The sequence below is a fragment of the Pseudonaja textilis genome, chromosome 1 (assembly GCF_049901715.1).
Source record: "Pseudonaja textilis isolate UNSWEBS1 chromosome 1, rPseTex1.2, whole genome shotgun sequence".
NCBI lineage: Eukaryota > Metazoa > Chordata > Lepidosauria > Squamata > Elapidae > Pseudonaja > Pseudonaja textilis.
Window position 1 is genome coordinate 32,980,656 of NC_141990.1, and position 17,084 is coordinate 32,997,739.

The 17,084-nt window shown below is 39.3% G+C and overlaps 1 protein-coding gene across 2 annotated transcripts in view; it reads right to left on the reverse strand.

The window, feature by feature from the left end:
- Positions 1-2,607: 2,607 nt before the first annotated feature.
- SPTBN1 (spectrin beta, non-erythrocytic 1) overlaps positions 2,608-17,084 on the reverse strand; it is a 185,120-nt gene continuing 170,643 nt past the window's right edge. For both annotated transcript variants that reach the window (XM_026696031.2, XM_026696032.2), the window contains 4 exons: positions 10,925-11,163; positions 6,809-6,982; positions 5,329-5,371; positions 2,608-3,949 (listed from right to left, as the gene is read on the reverse strand). In XM_026696031.2, coding sequence (XP_026551816.1) covers positions 3,746-3,949; positions 5,329-5,371; positions 6,809-6,982; positions 10,925-11,163 — 660 coding nt within the window. In that variant the 3' untranslated portion in view covers positions 2,608-3,745. The remainder of the gene's footprint in view (positions 3,950-5,328; positions 5,372-6,808; positions 6,983-10,924; positions 11,164-17,084) is intronic.

Sequence of the window (17,084 nt, forward strand, 5' to 3'; positions counted from 1 at the left end):
TCCAGATTTTCTGTCAGAAAGCTTTGCTTTTGCACTGCTGTAACTTTAAAGTCTAAATAGGAAAAAGGGCATTTTTAATAAATCTAATCAGTCAACACTTCTCCATACTCAGCCCTAATTACTGCAATGCAGAGTAAACTCCATCACTGCAACTAACTAATATATAAATCTCTGGGAAGGAATCACATTAGTCACCAATAAGGCACAGAGGAAATCCCCCCCCCCAACGTCAGAAAAACTATATGGCATGTTAAATGTTTAGTATTTAAAATGACTGTTTGGTTAGCCAAAGATAACTGCAACAGGGAAGATGGTGAACTAGATCAAAATCATAGTTAATGTGGAAGGATGTTTTATCTTTCTTTTGCTGCTTTTTGGTTCAGATAAGTTTTAAGTCCCCACTTCCTTTCTTGCAATCTCTCTCAGAAAGGAATTGTTATTGCCTGCAGTATAATATCTCCAAGACCAATATGGTGAGAAAAATGGGTCATTTTGCACAAAAAGGGAGCATGATATCTAAATACTCTGTCTTCTGAAGGAAAAAGAAGATTGTGTTTCCTCAGGATACCTTGCCTCAAGACTCCAGCCACAAGTGGCCAACAAAGGCAGTTGCACTGGAGATAAAATTAAGAGTGAAACATTCCATAGTCACTGTTGTTGGGTGGAAACCCACATTTCCAAGCACACTGCTGCAAATATTTGATCTCCCTTCGCTACTATCAGAAATGAAAGTAGTGACTAGGTTTACACTTCAACATAAGATTTGTTTCTTTAACCACAAGCTACTAAGTTTCAACTGCCTGTTTACCCAAGGCACCAAGTTCCATCACAGTTGACAAACTACAGTGGCTGAATTCAGTTGAATTTGTTTATACAGTTGAATTTGTTATACACATTTGTTTATACCTTATTTGTAGCTCAGTATATTGCATGACCTGAATAGGGTCAGATACTTTTCAGAATATAGCAGAATTGTAGTCTAGATTGGCAAGTTGGGGGAAAAAATATAAAGCAATGGCAAGCTACTCACTTATGTGGTTATGATGCGTAGAAGTTGATTTAAAAGTCTTCCCTTTGCATTCTGTAAATTATCTTGGCTGAACTGTATTGTTAAAAAGTTTTTTATTCCTTAGCAACAGAAAGTTACTAATTTTACTACTAAAAGTTAGGCTTCTCAGGTGCAGAGTGATAGCTTTAATCTATTAGAACAGTGCCCACCAACCGTTTGAGCACCAGGGACCGGTTTCATGGAGAAGTTTTTCCATGGACTAGAAGGGGCATGGCTTGTGTGCTGCTGCATCCCATGAATGGGGCTTTGCTTGTTTGTGCAGTGCATTTGCTGGCATGGCACTGATTTGTGCCCGTCCATCGATTGAGGGGTGGGGACCCCTGTGTTAGTGAACACCTGTCATCCTGATAGGGTCACTAATCTTCCTGGCAATAGCAGAATTCCACTGCGCCTCTTATAGAGAGAAGAGTATTTTTTCCAATCTTTACAGTGAAATATGAACCTAGCAGATCACAATGCAGTAAATTCCATAGGTAACAGGCTGCCCTTTTGTAACATTTTACATAATTCATGTGATGATATAATTTGTATAATTTTTGTGTCAGTTCTATTTGTATAATGTATAACATTTGTATAATATCACACAAATGAAATAAATTGAGCAATGACAGTGTTTGCTTTATGAAGATCTGTGAATACCATACCCACTTCTCCCAATTAGTCAGTTAAAACAAGCTTTCACTGTACATTATCTCAACCAATTTGAGATGCAAATCCAAAATCAAGTTTGCAGGGTAGCAGCACTTATTCATAATATCAGAGTATCTATGATTAGAAACTAGCTTGCTGGTGATCATTGCTTATGAGTATTTCTCCAAACAGAACTGTTTCTCCTTGGAGGTGAAAGATATTTTCAGATGTTACTGTACTGGCATAGCATAGCTTCCGATAGTTACAGCAACAAGGAAAAGCATCCTTTCAGTTGTCACCTGTAGAACACAGGAGAATTTTGCAGCATGCCAGCAGCAGCTCTGACTAAAGTGACTGAGGCTTTCAATCGGACATAATGTGCAGTTATACACATCATGGGAAGGGGATATGTTGATTAGCAACTCAGTTGTGATTAGAGGACCTTTGAGGCAGTTTTCAAAGCATGTACAAAAGCCTTTTGTTGATGCTATCAATCTGCTTTTGTTTTTACTGCTATAAAACAATCACTTATTTACTGTTGTTGTGTCTTAGTTGATAAGGTTTATCAGTTAGGGATCCTTTCTTAGCCTTGTAGCTGATCTCAACATTAGACTTTCCCCTGTTGGGAGGGGAGACTAGGAATCCCAATGATAGCATGATCTGTGCAACTTTTTGAGACTTTGGCAACTCAAGTGGTTGGAAAGCCTAAATGTAATATAATAAGAAAGATACCAGGCAAAAGTGGACAAGTGATACACAAGACAGAGTAAGTCAACAGCAGCTGAGGACTCTTGCAAAAGGACTAGTGCAAGCAGATATCAAAAAGTTACTTCTTCATTCTGAAGCTGATATTATTGATAGTACAATTTATTTTTAAAAGAACAAGAAAAAAATCCTGCATATATCTGTTAATTTTAAAAGCATTTAATGACATAGCATATATTTAACAGATAGGGTAAAAGTCTAGAGGTACAGTTCCATATAACCGAAAGCCAGTTCCAGTACTATCCTGTCTACAGGCCCAGTCATTGAGAATTCATTCCTATTAAATGTAATTTTTTTCGATTGTGCAGTAAGATGAAAATTGTTCATTACAATAGTTACAGGTGACAGAGAAATGCACACTATGTATCAAAGAGCAAAGGTAATGGAGCAAAATTATAACACAGTGCAGCAGCTGACAAGCAAGTTAACCATTGGAATAACATTACTTTTTTCCAGTAAATGCTTTAATTCCACTTTTACACTTAGTCAATGATTTTAAAAGGTTTTTTTTTTAATTATACATCTAGTCTTATACTTTTACTAGAATTATCTGAAACATACAATATAATGTATTTCAGCAAAATAAAAAATAAAAAAATTACAGATTATTTAAAACCATTATCAGTATGCGAAGTCCTTCTGGTTCAACATTCTTAACTGTCATTGCCAGATGCAGGTGGGGAGATGGGGGGCAAGGAAGCGTCACAATCATGTTAATTATAGCCAGATGCCTGTATACAAATGGTATTGACTGGTAAGTTAATGCCAAGCTGCACTCTATTAGGATAAAGAGAATACACAACCATTAGATTTGCAGTGGGAAGAATCACAGAGTGAAGACTCAGCGCAACCATCTCAGATGGAAGTGAAAACTAAAATGAGTAATTTGTTTCCAAGGGGCAAAGTGAACTTTATTGGCTCTGCTGCCTTGCATACCAATAACACAAAGTAGGGGTGTTATTTTTTTTGAAGACAGCCTCAAAAAATTGAGGAACAGTTTCAATACTAAAGCCTAATCTATATTAACTTCACTAAAAAAAAGGGGGGGGAGAAATGTGGTTCTCTTTTACTCAACAGTTGCCCAATGCACCTCAGGTATTTATAACTTTAGAATTTTTTGAGTATGTGTTTTTTTTTAAAAAAATGCTGTATAAATAAAAAAAGAAATTAAAATATTGAGGAACATTAGGCACGGAGAGTAATGTATTGGTTCTGAGCTTGCATGCTGGAATTCCACTGGAACGATCAGAGAAGTGCAGTGTGGACAAATAAGCAATGAGTTCACTTCTTTTTTCCAAAAAGGCTGAACCTCTTCTCTTTGTCTTTCTCCCGTTTTCCAGGACTAGACTCACTGGTTACTGTCACGCTGGCTGGCAAGGTCTGGGCACGGTTTGAAGCTGGGGTGCTCTGTGTGCTTGTGGACAACTCAATTTTGTCTGACGAGATGGCAAATGTGATGGCCTGGATCCATGTGTTCATTTCCTCCTTAAAATAAATGTTAAGGTTAACAGGTTTTCTGGGAATCTTAACTCAGCTTGCAGAGTGATGGCCTTAACTGCTTCCCAGCCCCATAAGATCCTTGGCCTTTTTTTTTTTTTTGTACAACCAGAAATAGCCAACACATCTTTCCTGGTAGCTCTATTGCAGAATTGCATCGCTGATGTTACTATGATACATCCACCTTCTCCTAAATAGTTTTCTTCTTTTGCATCCTGAATCACTGCTTCCTTTCCCTTTGGCTCCCAGGCCAGCATGATTGCTTCCTTTAGGGTTGCTGGCAGGACAAACGGAAAAGCTAATTCTGCTGAGCAAAGCTCAGGCTCAGGAAGAATTCCCCATCTCAGGATCTGAGTTGCAGCCAAGACAGCGTGGTTTGGAGTTCTCCTCTGCCAAGTCAAAGGGAGCCTGGCAGACAATTGACTTCCCCTCTCAGCTGCTACATCTAACTGGCTACAGTTTATTCTCTCGATCCCCACACTGGATTTAATGTACATGCCTCTATTGTTGGTGAACTGAAGTTAACACCACTCTGAAGTAGTCTCCAGATTGAGTACAAAGCCTCTCATAATTTCAAAGCTGGGAGCTTGTTCAATGAAGAAACTGCAATTAACTTGATCATGGGCTCTGCCTAGGGATAATCCCCAACAGGTTGCCTTCTGCAGCTGTGTGGTACAGTTTTTCCACACATGCTCCTTTTTCTAGCTTCTGAACTGTCATGTCAAACAGATAGCTACCCCTATGGCTATATTTGCAATTGGATGAACTAAAAGCCCAGAGGCAACTGCTCAAGATGGCAGAGCAGTTATCCCTAGGGGCTTGTACTTCTTTTAGCTTAACACAGGATAGCTTTTGCATGTAGGGACAGCTTTGGGATGGTCTGATGTATGACTTGCTTACCTTCCTGGACAAGAGCACTTCATGGCTGCTCAGTTCTGTAAAAGGCCCTGGCTCTAACCTGATGAGCACTGTCCATCTCCAGGCTTCCTCAGCTATGGTTCCCAGATTTGGTTCCTCAGCTATGGTTCCCAGATTCCTCAGCTATGGTGCCCAGATCCAGGCAGAGTAGGACTTATTTCTGGCAGTAATTTGGCTTTGCGTGTAGGATTGCAAATTTTAAAATGCCTGCATAAGCTGAGAAGCTTGCCAATGATCCCAGACTGCTTGAAACTGGTTTATCTGGGCAGAGCAGGCTTAAATTCACTCACTAAAGCCAGATTTTTCTGGGCTTGCCCATGACAAACTTTGTGTCTTCCTGGTCATAACCCCCAGGGGAAATGAACCTACAGTTTGAGAGTATCCACATACAGAAATAAATATTGGTTACACCTTTATTTTAGAACAAAAAGAATGGAAAAAAACCTTACTTCATCTTTGGCTTGGAAAAGGTACTCATTGCCATCAGTTAACCTGTAATTCAGAAGAAATTCACATTTGAATCAAGCAAATATTTCTGTTACCAAAGTGAGAGTTATATGAGATGGAGACCTTGTTCTTGTATCAATAGATTAGACCAGGGATGTCAAACTCATGGCCCGCAGGCCAGATGCGTCACGTGCTGACCCCGCCCCTGTCTGGTTTAGCCAAGGGGAAAAATGCGTCACGTGATGCTGCCTTGATGCCGCGAGTTTGACACCCCTGGGCTTGATTGACTGACGTATGTACCATCCATCTCTGCAATATTCACAGTCTACACATATACAAAATATTCTTGCTATTGTGTTATGGAGGGACCTCCAGCATCCCAATCTGAGATACGCACACTGGATGAGTAGGATCTACTTGAAGAAAGCAACTTAACAAATATGTAGTGTCAAATCATGTAGGACTTCAAAGGTTAAAACCAGGATTCACAAAATATTCCATTCATCTTTAGATTATATAATTTCAGTTTACACTGAGTAAGTACATGAAATATTAGCTATGTTAATGGTGGAAAGTGTTCTGACCTAGGCTTAACAGAATCACGAAACAGACTCCTTGTCCAGAAAAAAAACCTTTTTTATTTGGTTAATGTGAATTCCTGGCATTCACACCCAGAAAAGTTCCGGCAGTAAGTCTCCCAAAGTTTATTTGCAAAAACAAACCTTATCAGTCCTTGGAAAGTTGCCAGCAGAGAACTTCTAGTCACAATGCTGTAAAATGAAATACCTGGCAAGGAGTCTCTGTGAGGCACGAACTCAGATAAGCAAATCTTCACCATAAGTGAACAAATTGTCTCCTGCAAACACCACTCCCCTTTTGCTCCTATTTATTCCCTATGGGAAGGGGGCCATTCAGCATTCACTTGTGCCTTTTCTTCCGACCCCTGTTCCTTAGTTGTTCCCTTCCCTGCATACGTGCATCTGGAACAGGCTCCAGCTATTCTTCTTCCCCACTTATATCCAACTCTGAAAGCAGGTGATAAATATTGGATGGCCCTGGCCCTATCTCTGCCTCAGATGCAGAGCACTCATCAGAGCCTTCCCCAGATTCCAACACTGGCCCAAATTCCTCCCCAACCTCCTCATTGCCAGAGTCTGCCACCAGCTCCACTGACTGGTGGGCTACAACAGAAAGGTAGGAGAAATCTAAAATACATAATTAGATAATATCTTTACTTAGGAGAAACCTAGTGTCACAGAATGCTCAAACTTTCATCTTTTCATTAGGTTAGAAAATGTGGGAGGAAAGGTAGTCCCTATGGACAAATTATGAGATCCTGTTTTGGAACAGAATGCAATAACATTCAGTTTAACCAAGTGCATTTAACTTTAGAAGATATAAGATTTTCAGACTGAATGTATGAATGTAGGCTGTAAGCTATTGCTCCGCTTAATCTTTTGCCATAGAAATAAAGATTTTTACCGTAACTTGAATACGTGCTTCTTCTTCTTGTACTCTACTGCCACTTCACATACCGCTTCTTTCAGGCTCACAGGGATCTCACTGTGGTATGGAATGCCTGAGGAAGCTGCCTTTGCATCTTTGTAGAAACCCATTTCTTGGTTGTTAATAACACAGTAAACATTATGCCATGATCTTGAGACACAAAAGAAACAGCAAAGCAAGCATTAAAGTCATTGTCACAAACAAGCCCAACTTTCCTCTGTCCTTCTATAATGAAAGGCATTGAGTTATAGGATTTTAGCAGAGAAAAAAGTAGATTCATGTCTAGGAACTATGGGCAGCGTAATTTGGGCAAATAATAATTCCAGTTTTCCAATATTTTGGCACTCTTTCGAAAGGGATGCTTTTGGCATGCAAATCGTCATGCAACTCAGAATTTAAAATTTTGAAACATATTTTATTTGAAACACTGAATCTTGAGGTTTTGGTCGCCCAATGTGACAGTGCAGTTGAAGCAATTTATCCTATTGAACCTTTCAGATTCTCAGTTCAAATATATTACTAATCACTGCTATAAGTGATTAAAAGAGAAAACACATCAGAGTTAAAACTTACTTATCATAAAACAGTACATCAGCTGGTTGGTTACCAAATTTGAATGAATAATATGCCTTCATTAGCGTAATGGCAAACAGAAAGAGTGGCAACATATAGGATATTTTAGGTATATGAACATCTGCACAGGAGTGTGTGAACTAATGCAACACAAATGATATCACACAATAATGAAGTGCAGCAAATAACTAAGAGCAATTGCATAATATGCATGAGCCATTATTTTGGTGTCACTATAGTTTGCCTCAGATAGGATTGCTTGGACAATGAAAAGATGTGTCATGCCCTTATTGGAGTCTGATTCTGAGGGGGAGATTGAAGAGCTGACAGGGAGTGGGAGTGTGGCTCCGGTGGCTATGGAAGAAACGGGGGAAGGGCACTGTCCGGCTGGGCATTCAGAGGAAGACCAGGGCTACCCCCTCTTCATCCTAGGGCACATATGGAGGAACGGAGAAGGGAGCAACGTAGCTTACAGGAGAGAAAAAGCCCTTGATCCCTTTCATTAGTTGCAGCTGGGAGAACAGGATATAAGAAGGGCATTTGCACATAGCACTTTGCTGGAAGCAAAGCGTGCATTATCTTTGTCGAGGCTCATCTGGGTTTTGGCATCCTCCCAACTGTGTGTGCTTCGTTCTCTTTTGGAAGTCTGCAATTTATTATCTGGCCTATTGTGTTAATTACTGCAATGTGGTTTGTGTTGTTTTTTTTTATTTCTAATTTATCTGTACGTTGGGTTCAGACTGCATTTCTTCCCTTTGTAGACTGTTTTTGGAAGAGTTTGATCTCCAGCCTAGGATAACTGGATATAGGGGGCCAAGTTGGAGGTATTAAAGGGACTTTACCCATTTTTGTGACTTTGTTGCTTTTATGCCATGCCCTGGGTCATCACATTTTGCTTCCAGCCACACCTCCAACTTGCTTCTGTTTTACGTGGGGTGACCATGGATTAGCTCAGAGCAGACAATGATCAGCTAGCCCAGCAAGTGGCTCTTTTGACTGTGCAGGTTGCTCAGATGAAAGCTGTCCAGCCATGCCGCAAATGCCCAGTAGCAGTGCCAAATAAATTTGATGGGTCGCTGGTCCAATTTCTAGCATTTTTGGGGCAGTGCCAGCTTTATATGAGCCTTTGGCCAGAGGACTACCCCACTGACTGGGATAAGGTGGGTTTTTTGATCAGCTTGTTGTCAGGATCTGCAGCATGTTGGGCGACGCCTCTGTTGACGCAGTCCAACCAGTTGTTCGATAATTACACTGAATTTTGCCATCAGTTAAGGGCCATGTTTGAGGACCCTATTTGGGCCCAAATGGCAAACAGGTGATTGAGAGAATTGAGGCAGGGGTGAGGCTCACTCACGGACTATATTGCTGATTTCTGAGTGGTTGCCCAGGACTTGCAATGGAATGAGGCAGCACTGATAGACCAGTTCTAGGAAGGCCTGTCATCAGAGCTCCTGGACGAGTTGGTGCACATTGAATGCCCTCACACCCTGCATGAGCTCATGCATCATATCGATGCATATCATGCATCATGCCTTCATATCGATGCCACAGTTCAGCAGCGACAGACGCGATGACGGAGAACGCATCCACTTCCATCAAGATGGCGGCCCCGTTGGAAGTGCCTCTGGATGAGCCCATGCAGTTGGGGGCTGCCTGACCTCACCTGACCCAAGCTGAAAAGGATAATAATCGTCACGATGGCCCATGCCTCTATTGCGACAGCCGAGGCCATTTTGCGGCCAAGTGTCTTGCTAAGGCTCCTAAAGCAGAGATGTCAGCAGCAGCAGGAAACGAGCATTGCCCAACCTGCGGGGGTCTGTAGGTTGGGCTCTAGTGGCATCAGGGCTGTCATCTTTTCCCCAGTTGTCCTTGGTGAAGTATCTCGTGCTGATAGCGAGTGTGTTCATGCCTGCTCAGGAAGCAGTGGAAATCCAGGCCTTGGTAGACTCAGGGTCCACAACCAATTTCATGGATGCTCATTTTGTCACGCAGTGGTCCATTCCCCAGCAACAGGTGTCACTGACATTATTGTTGGAAACGACTGATGGTCAGCCCCTTCGTTCAGGACCTGTGGTTGCTACAACCAAATCCCTTCACATGCATTTTGGGCAACATGTGGAAGAAGCCATGTTTTACATTGCCGCAGTACCTCATTTTTTGGTGGTGTTGTGTTTGGAGTGGCTATGGGCCCATGATCCACTGATCGTCTGGTCGTCTAGAGCAGTGTAGTTTCTTGGCAGGAAGTGTGCCACTCATTGCCTGCACACCTGTGCAGGGTATGTGGCTATGCCTGTGAACTTGAATCTACCTGCAGAGTTGGTGGACTTTGCTGACGTGTTTGGAGGGAACGAGGCAGATCAGTTGCCCCCGCATCAGTGGTATGACTGTCCGATTGACTTGTTGCCCAACACTAAATTTTCGGTGGGTTGGATATACTCCCTGTCGGAACCGGAGCTGGCCGCGTTGCGGGACTTTATTCAGAAGAATCTCCGTAAAGGGGTTATCTGGCCTTCTACCTCCCCAATGGCTGCACTGGTGCTCTTCGTCAGGAAGAAATTGGGGGAGCTACGCCTGTGCTGTGATTACCACAAGCTGAATGCAATCACAATATGGAATCGGTACCCACTTCCCCTCATCCCTGAACTGACTGAGTGGCTTCGTCAGGCTAAGATCTTCACTAAGCTGGACTTGTGTGGGGCCTATAATCTAGTTCGCGTTCATGCAGGTGATGAGTGGAAGATGGCCTTCTGGACGCGGTATGATCATTTTGAGTATACCATGATGCATTTTGGCTTAACCAATGCTCCAGCTGTGTTTATGCATTTTTTGCACAATGTTTTCCGTGACCTATTAGATCAGTTTGTGGTCATTTATCTGGATGACATTTTGATCTACTCAGCATCCCTGCAGGTACACTGGCAACATGTGCGTCTGGTGTGGCAACACTTGTGAGATAACCATCTGTTCACTAAGCGGGAGAAGTGCCAGTTCGCACAAACCACGATTGACTGCTTGGGTCATTGTATTTCACCTGTCGGTGTGAAAATGGACCTGGAAAAAGTCGAGTCATTACAGGTGTGGGAACCTCCACAGCGAATCAAAAATGTGCAGCGATTGTTGGGGTTCAAGAACTATTACCGCACATTTATTCCCCACTTTGCTGCCTTGACTGCTCTCCTTTCTAATCTGCTCAAGAAAGGGGAGAAGTTCCATTGGGGTGCTGAGAAGCAGGAAGCTTGGGAGGAAAACTATACTTTCCTGCTATTAGAGGTGGAATGCTGACTTGAAATAGGATTCCTGGGCAAGAGAAAGAAGCCTTACAGGAAAGGAATGAATGTATCCATGACGAATGTGCATATGTATGAGTGTGTTGTGCCCAACTCTTGTACCACACATGATTACAGGGCCAAATAATCTACCTACGCATATATTCCCACATGGAGGTCACCCGATTTGAGATGCTTGGTCAAAATAAAATCTGAGATATTTAAAATTTCTCTGTTAATTGCAATAAAATACCTGTTTGAGGCCTTCTTGCTGTGTGATTCCCATTCATGCTTACGATTTAAGAAGCCCTCCATCTGGGCGGAAGCTATTTCTTGTGTTTTAGCTGGAAGAGTGGCAGCAGTTTGAGCCTGAAGGCTGGTCTTGGCTTTGCGATCGCCTGTCGGTGAAGGAACTGGACTTGTCTCTTTGGAACTTGTCCTCTGTTCTGCTGCCCCATTGACCATTTCATTGGTTTCTCTTGCTTCTCCCATCTAAGAAACAAGAGTAAGACTATAACAGCTGCTCAATAAGAAGATATCACAAAAAAGTTTCTTTAAAAAAATGCCTTAAATGTTCAGTTGCAAAATTTGTATACTTGGTATCCCAAAGCCTAGATTGCTCAATAAAACTGTTCTCACACTCAGCTGGAGCAACAGGAGGCCAAAGGAATTAGAAGGTATCAATAGATTAGTACCCAATTGGTAGAAGTGAAGCAATGAAGAATGAGAGGGAGAGAACCCATCTGTGAGAGTTTTACTGCACTTGGTACTACTGATTTAGTTTGATCCAGCAAATGCAAACTGTAATCCAACAAGGATTTCTTCACTACTGACTATAGAGAATGTTCTTTGCCATCCCACAACTGGTAATGAGAGATAACTGGTAAATGTGTCATTCCCTGAATTGTTGCCACTTCATTTAATATTTTTACTTCTTTGAAACAGTAAGAATCTCACTTTTTTTAAGTTGGGAGAGAGCAGAAGAAACAGGAGCTCAAACTGATTTGTATCAGCTGTGTTTCACTCATTAATAAAATTTCTGTAGCTGAATCAGTGCAGTAACTCTTATATTAAGCCAGTGAAATAATATAGTCAGCAACATTGATAAAAAATACCTTGATTTGGCATTGAACCATCTCTTAGTTTCCGCATATTAGCCACCCATTCCCTACTACTATTTCAGTCTTCCCCAAGACAGTATCTGCTATATGTTTATTGGGGTTCCAACTCCCATAAGCCCCAACTATTATTTCTAGTAAAGTTTAGGAAATCTGGAGACCATCAGTTTAAGGAATGCTGTCCTATCCCATCCCCAAATTGCCAACATAATCAGAAAGCAACATGCAGAAATTGTGAAGAGGATAGCATGCATTTTCATTATGTCCACCATTCTAAGGAACTTGGATTTTCAAAGATAGACAAGCTTAAAGGGAAGAAGGTGGAATGCAATCAGTCAAAAGTTACAATGTTAATTTTTTTTCAAAGTCACAATCGCTGGACTTTGGAATTGGGTGGATTGGGTGCTAAAGGAGCCAGAAAAAACACTACAATCACTCAACATCACACTTCTATTTACCCCCGAACAAAGACAGAACCAAGGCTGTGGCCATCACTCGCTTTGTTGGTCATGTTGCCCGTTGTGTTGCAATTGAGTTGCCTAGGAGGGGCCAGCTCTGACTGGTCACTTCTTGAGGTCTTCATCAGCCATTTCATTCCCCTAAATCATTTATACCGGAATCCTGAAAGCTTTAATCTTTCACAGTGGTGGTTTGGTTCCAGTTGGGATAAATAACATTTATTGAGGTTTAGGGATTTTCAGTTCTGTGCCACAAAAAAGCCATTGGTAGCAGCCCAAAAAGGATTACAATACTGCAATGTGGGGATAATTATTAGCAAGTTAAAGCCTAGCACTGCTCAATGCTCTAGTAGTAGATTATGAACATTCTGTGTCATTTGTATATTGGAAACAAGCAAAGTATCAGAAAGGGCATAATTACTACAAACATTTTTGCTGCTTTAGCCAGGCCTGGGATAATACAGAAGCAGCAAAATCATTAGGCAGCAAGCTATACATTTGCCAGTTTAGCTATAATTGTTTGATTAGATTTTTGTAAAAGGTGGTTATCAACTTTCTGGTAACTTCCATCATGGTTTATTTTCTAGTTACAAAGATTACCAGTGTTTCAGAGTACAGAACACCGTCACACAAGAATTGAATGCCTTCAATTTTTTCCTCCCAGCCTTCATCTGTACAGTAAAATTATGCTCTAAATAAGGGTGTGAGTCTATCTGATCCCTCTACTACTGGCTTAAACAGATTAGTTGCTTTTAAAACTCTGTATTATTACAGGTAATCCTCAAGTTGTGTTGTTAAGTGAGAAATGTGTTAAGTGAGTTTTGTCCTATTTTATGACTTTTTTGCCACATTTTTAAGTGCATAACTGTAGTTGTTAAATTAATAACATGGTTGTTAAGTAAATCTGGTTTCCCCATTGACTGTGCTTAACAGAAGGTTGCAAAAGGAGATCACATGTCTTTGAGATCCATCATAAATGTGATTAGTTGTCAGGCATCTGAATGTAAATCATGACCATGGGGATATTAGAATGGTCATAAGTGTGTGAAAAATGGTCATAAGTCACTTTTTAGTGCTGTTGTAACTTCCAATGGTCACTAAATGAACTGTTGTAAGTTGAGGACTACCTGTATTTCTACACTTTGGAGCCATTTGGGGGACCCAGTTTGGAATATTAATATTTATATAAATATTATATCTCTTTTCCTCCCAATACCAACACCTACTGTTTTCAATCAGAAAACATACCGGTTCCAACACAATTTGCAAATTATACTGGGTTGTATTATTTTAGTTTTAGAACTTGGCAATATATGTGTTCTTTTTTCAAAAGCCTTGAAATTTTGGGGGTTAAACACAAACACAAACGGTCTAATTTGAAAAGGCCAACTAGGCTCCCATCTGATTCAGCTATGCTATCTTGGCTGTAAACTCTCTCTCCATATGTGTACATCTCACAAAGTTCCATTAGAAATAATGGATCCTCATTTGGAGTACATATATACATAATATAAAGTCACTTTTCCAAGTTACACTCACACCCTGGTGGGATAAACTGTACTGAGTGACATGTTTGTCCAGAACTTGTAAACCACCTTGAAGCCTTTAACATCTAGCTTTCATCGAATATCTTTTGTCCAAACCTTCCAAATTCATAAATAGAGCAACGTATTGGTTTTAAACAGAATTCTCAATTCTGAAACTCAGCCAGGCTCCAACATTGAATTTTATCTCTAAAATATTAAATTTTCCCTTAAAAGAGCTAATTACTTGTAGTCTATAATCCATCTATTGAACCAAACAAAAATATGGATAAATATGAATGCTTTTTAATATAGTTACTCTCCCCATATTTATGTCTATTTCTCTGAGTGTGAGAAAGTGGTTTCTTTTGAAGAATTGGAAAAACTTACTATGAATTTCCCTAGCATTAAGGAATGGAACAAATGCTCCCTTGAGAATATTTAATATTTAATTTACTTAGCAGATTTTGAATAAAATTAAGTGTCAATTAAATCAGAGCAGGCAATAAAAGCAGAGAAAATTATAGAAACTGTCCCAATTAGATTCCATAAAGTGGGAAAAGTTAAAATGTTTGTAAAAGAAAATAAAATAAAATACTTTTTCCTTTTATCATAGTACTGTTAGCCTCTTAACCCTCCATCTACATCACAGACAGTGAAACTGTAAGCAAAACTGGGAGCTGTTGCATAGTTGTTAATTCAACAGCTGATCTCCAGTTGTGACAGTTCTGCCATTTAAATAATCATCATTATAGATCTTACTCTTGAGCTATAGTTGCTAGCAAAGTAGCTTGATTGTCTGGACAGGCATACCCAAGGTAGTGAAGAAATTGTCTTGGTGTAGATGAGGCTACTGCAGGCATGCCTTGAAGTCTTAGGCACTGAAAAAGTTTTCTAACTGTTTTTCAGTGACAGATATTTTTATGGCCTATTTTTTTTAATTAAATGCTTTGAATCATTAACAGAATACTCCCGAACATATAAACTTATAGGCAAACTATGCATAACAACAAAAAGGTGGAGGGTAAAGAATGGAACTAAATAAACTTTTAATAGAAACATGCTCTGAGCATGCAAAGACAATACCATGGGTGCTAAGGGTTAACAACAACAACAAAACAGATGGGACATAGGCATGTTATGAATACACATTTTCATCACTGGAAGGTTAATCGCAAGTCAATTTAGTGGTCAGCATCTTCTTCAGGTTTGCAAATTCTGACTATATGATGTAGTAGGAGGGGGAGAGTGATATCTCTCCCTTGCTTTCAAAGTGCATGAATAAGTATTGCATTGTCTTTTTCCTTCTGAGCCTCTGTCTCAGTAGATGATGAATAATGAAGAGAGTTGTGGTAATGAAATGTAACCCATACAATTTTTACAATCAACTTAATTTTGAATGTATTTTTTTTACCAAATTATAACCCATGATTAATGGAGAGAACTGAAGCATCTCTCTCTGAGATTAAGATCAGATATAGTTTGTATTAGTTTTCTATTTAATATATAGCCAATAATTTTGAAGCTAAATGCCTCTTAGACACTTGTGACTAGAATGCACTTCTAGTTACCACATTCTTTAATGCACTTTGAGGGGCAGAGACCAAACAGTAAGTAAAACAGAAGAGCAAAATATATTTAAAAAAACCATTGAATTACATAAAAAATTAAGAAGCTTTATGCCGATATCCTGATAAGAGAAAAGAAGAGATGTGCATGATAATAAAAACAAAAGTGTATTAAAGTATACATCCAAGCTTTCCTGCTTTTCACAAATTCTGCCAGATATTATTTTAATCCTTCCACATGACAAAAGATAACCAGAGTTTGTTAAAGATAATTGTTGGAAACTACTCTATAGTTGTAAAGTTTACAAATGAAATGCTTCCTGAAATAAAGGCGACTGAAAGGGAATACATTATGCCAATCTTTATTAATGGTCTATCTATCATCTATCTATAGAAACCATTCATCTACTATGCCATAATCTGGTTTACAAAATAAAATATTTTAATACATTAATAATTGCACATTATTTAATAAGAATTAATGATCTTTAGCAAATTTTGTTAACTGTTTCCAGCTCTACCATTAAGGATACTGAAACAAATACCTCTAACAGATTAGAAGCCATCAAAATATAGCAAATTGAAAATCATTCATAGTATTGTATTTCAGTATAATGAATGGAGAATAGGATAATTTTGTCAGCCTTATATGCCAAAATAACGTGGTTGGGTTTGGCTGCTATATAATTTGAATTGAGAAGGAGTTTGCTTTATGAGGGTCAGCAAAATGTTTTTGATTGGCTTTCATTAAAATCAGTTGTGTTCACTAAGAAAATGAAACACAGTTAAAACAAAATGAATAGATGAATAAAACGAATAGAATTACTTTGCATTTCAGCATGTGTATGTAGCTTTCTGATGTTAATTTAAAGCAATAATTGGATTCCAATGAGATGTTTTACCGCAGATTTCACAAAAAAGTGGCTAGGACTACTATGGATAAGTCCAAATTTCTGGAGTAGCATTATATACCAATATAATAGTCATAACTTTAGTACACATACAATATTCCATTGCTTCTTTTTAAAATAATTTAAGGACAGATTAACTAAATTTTTTGTAAGAACATTGCCTCACTCTCTCTAATGCTGGAGCCAGCTCCAAATTATTTTACATAACTTCAACCAAATAAAATTTTCATTCACTATACATCTTATTTCTTCCCTCTATTCTTCATGATAGTCTTCTTATATGTCACACTTTCTGTGTAGAGGAATATGGATTAAGAGCGAAAGTGTCAATCTTATTCTTGTCTCTTCTCTCTTCCATAAGAATATGGCCATAGATATAGCCAAGACCTCCTTCAACTAAAATCTATTTCATATGAACATATGAAAAGAAATGTCATGTTCCTTCCCTTGGCCTAACTTACATGGCACAAGGAGAAATAAAAACTGAGTGCAGAAATATATATATATGCAGCTAAACATTGAAAAAAGGATAATTTTAAATTTTAATTTTTTATAGTTGCACAAAGCATCGATCCTGAAAGACAGTACTTGTTTTCTCAAATAAAGGCCCTGCTTTCACTGAGATTTATTCCTTCATAAGGTGTGCTCATGATTTCAGCTTGAAAGAGCTCTTGTGGCAAGACTTGATCTGAGTGATAAGGCATAAACAGCTCTGATTTTTCTGGAAAAGTCACTGATCTCTTGAGTCAAAACTTTTGGTTAAATAACTTTTGATATACGCTAGTGTAACATGATCATCTACATTTTGAGAATGCATAAAAGTTGAGCCATAAAC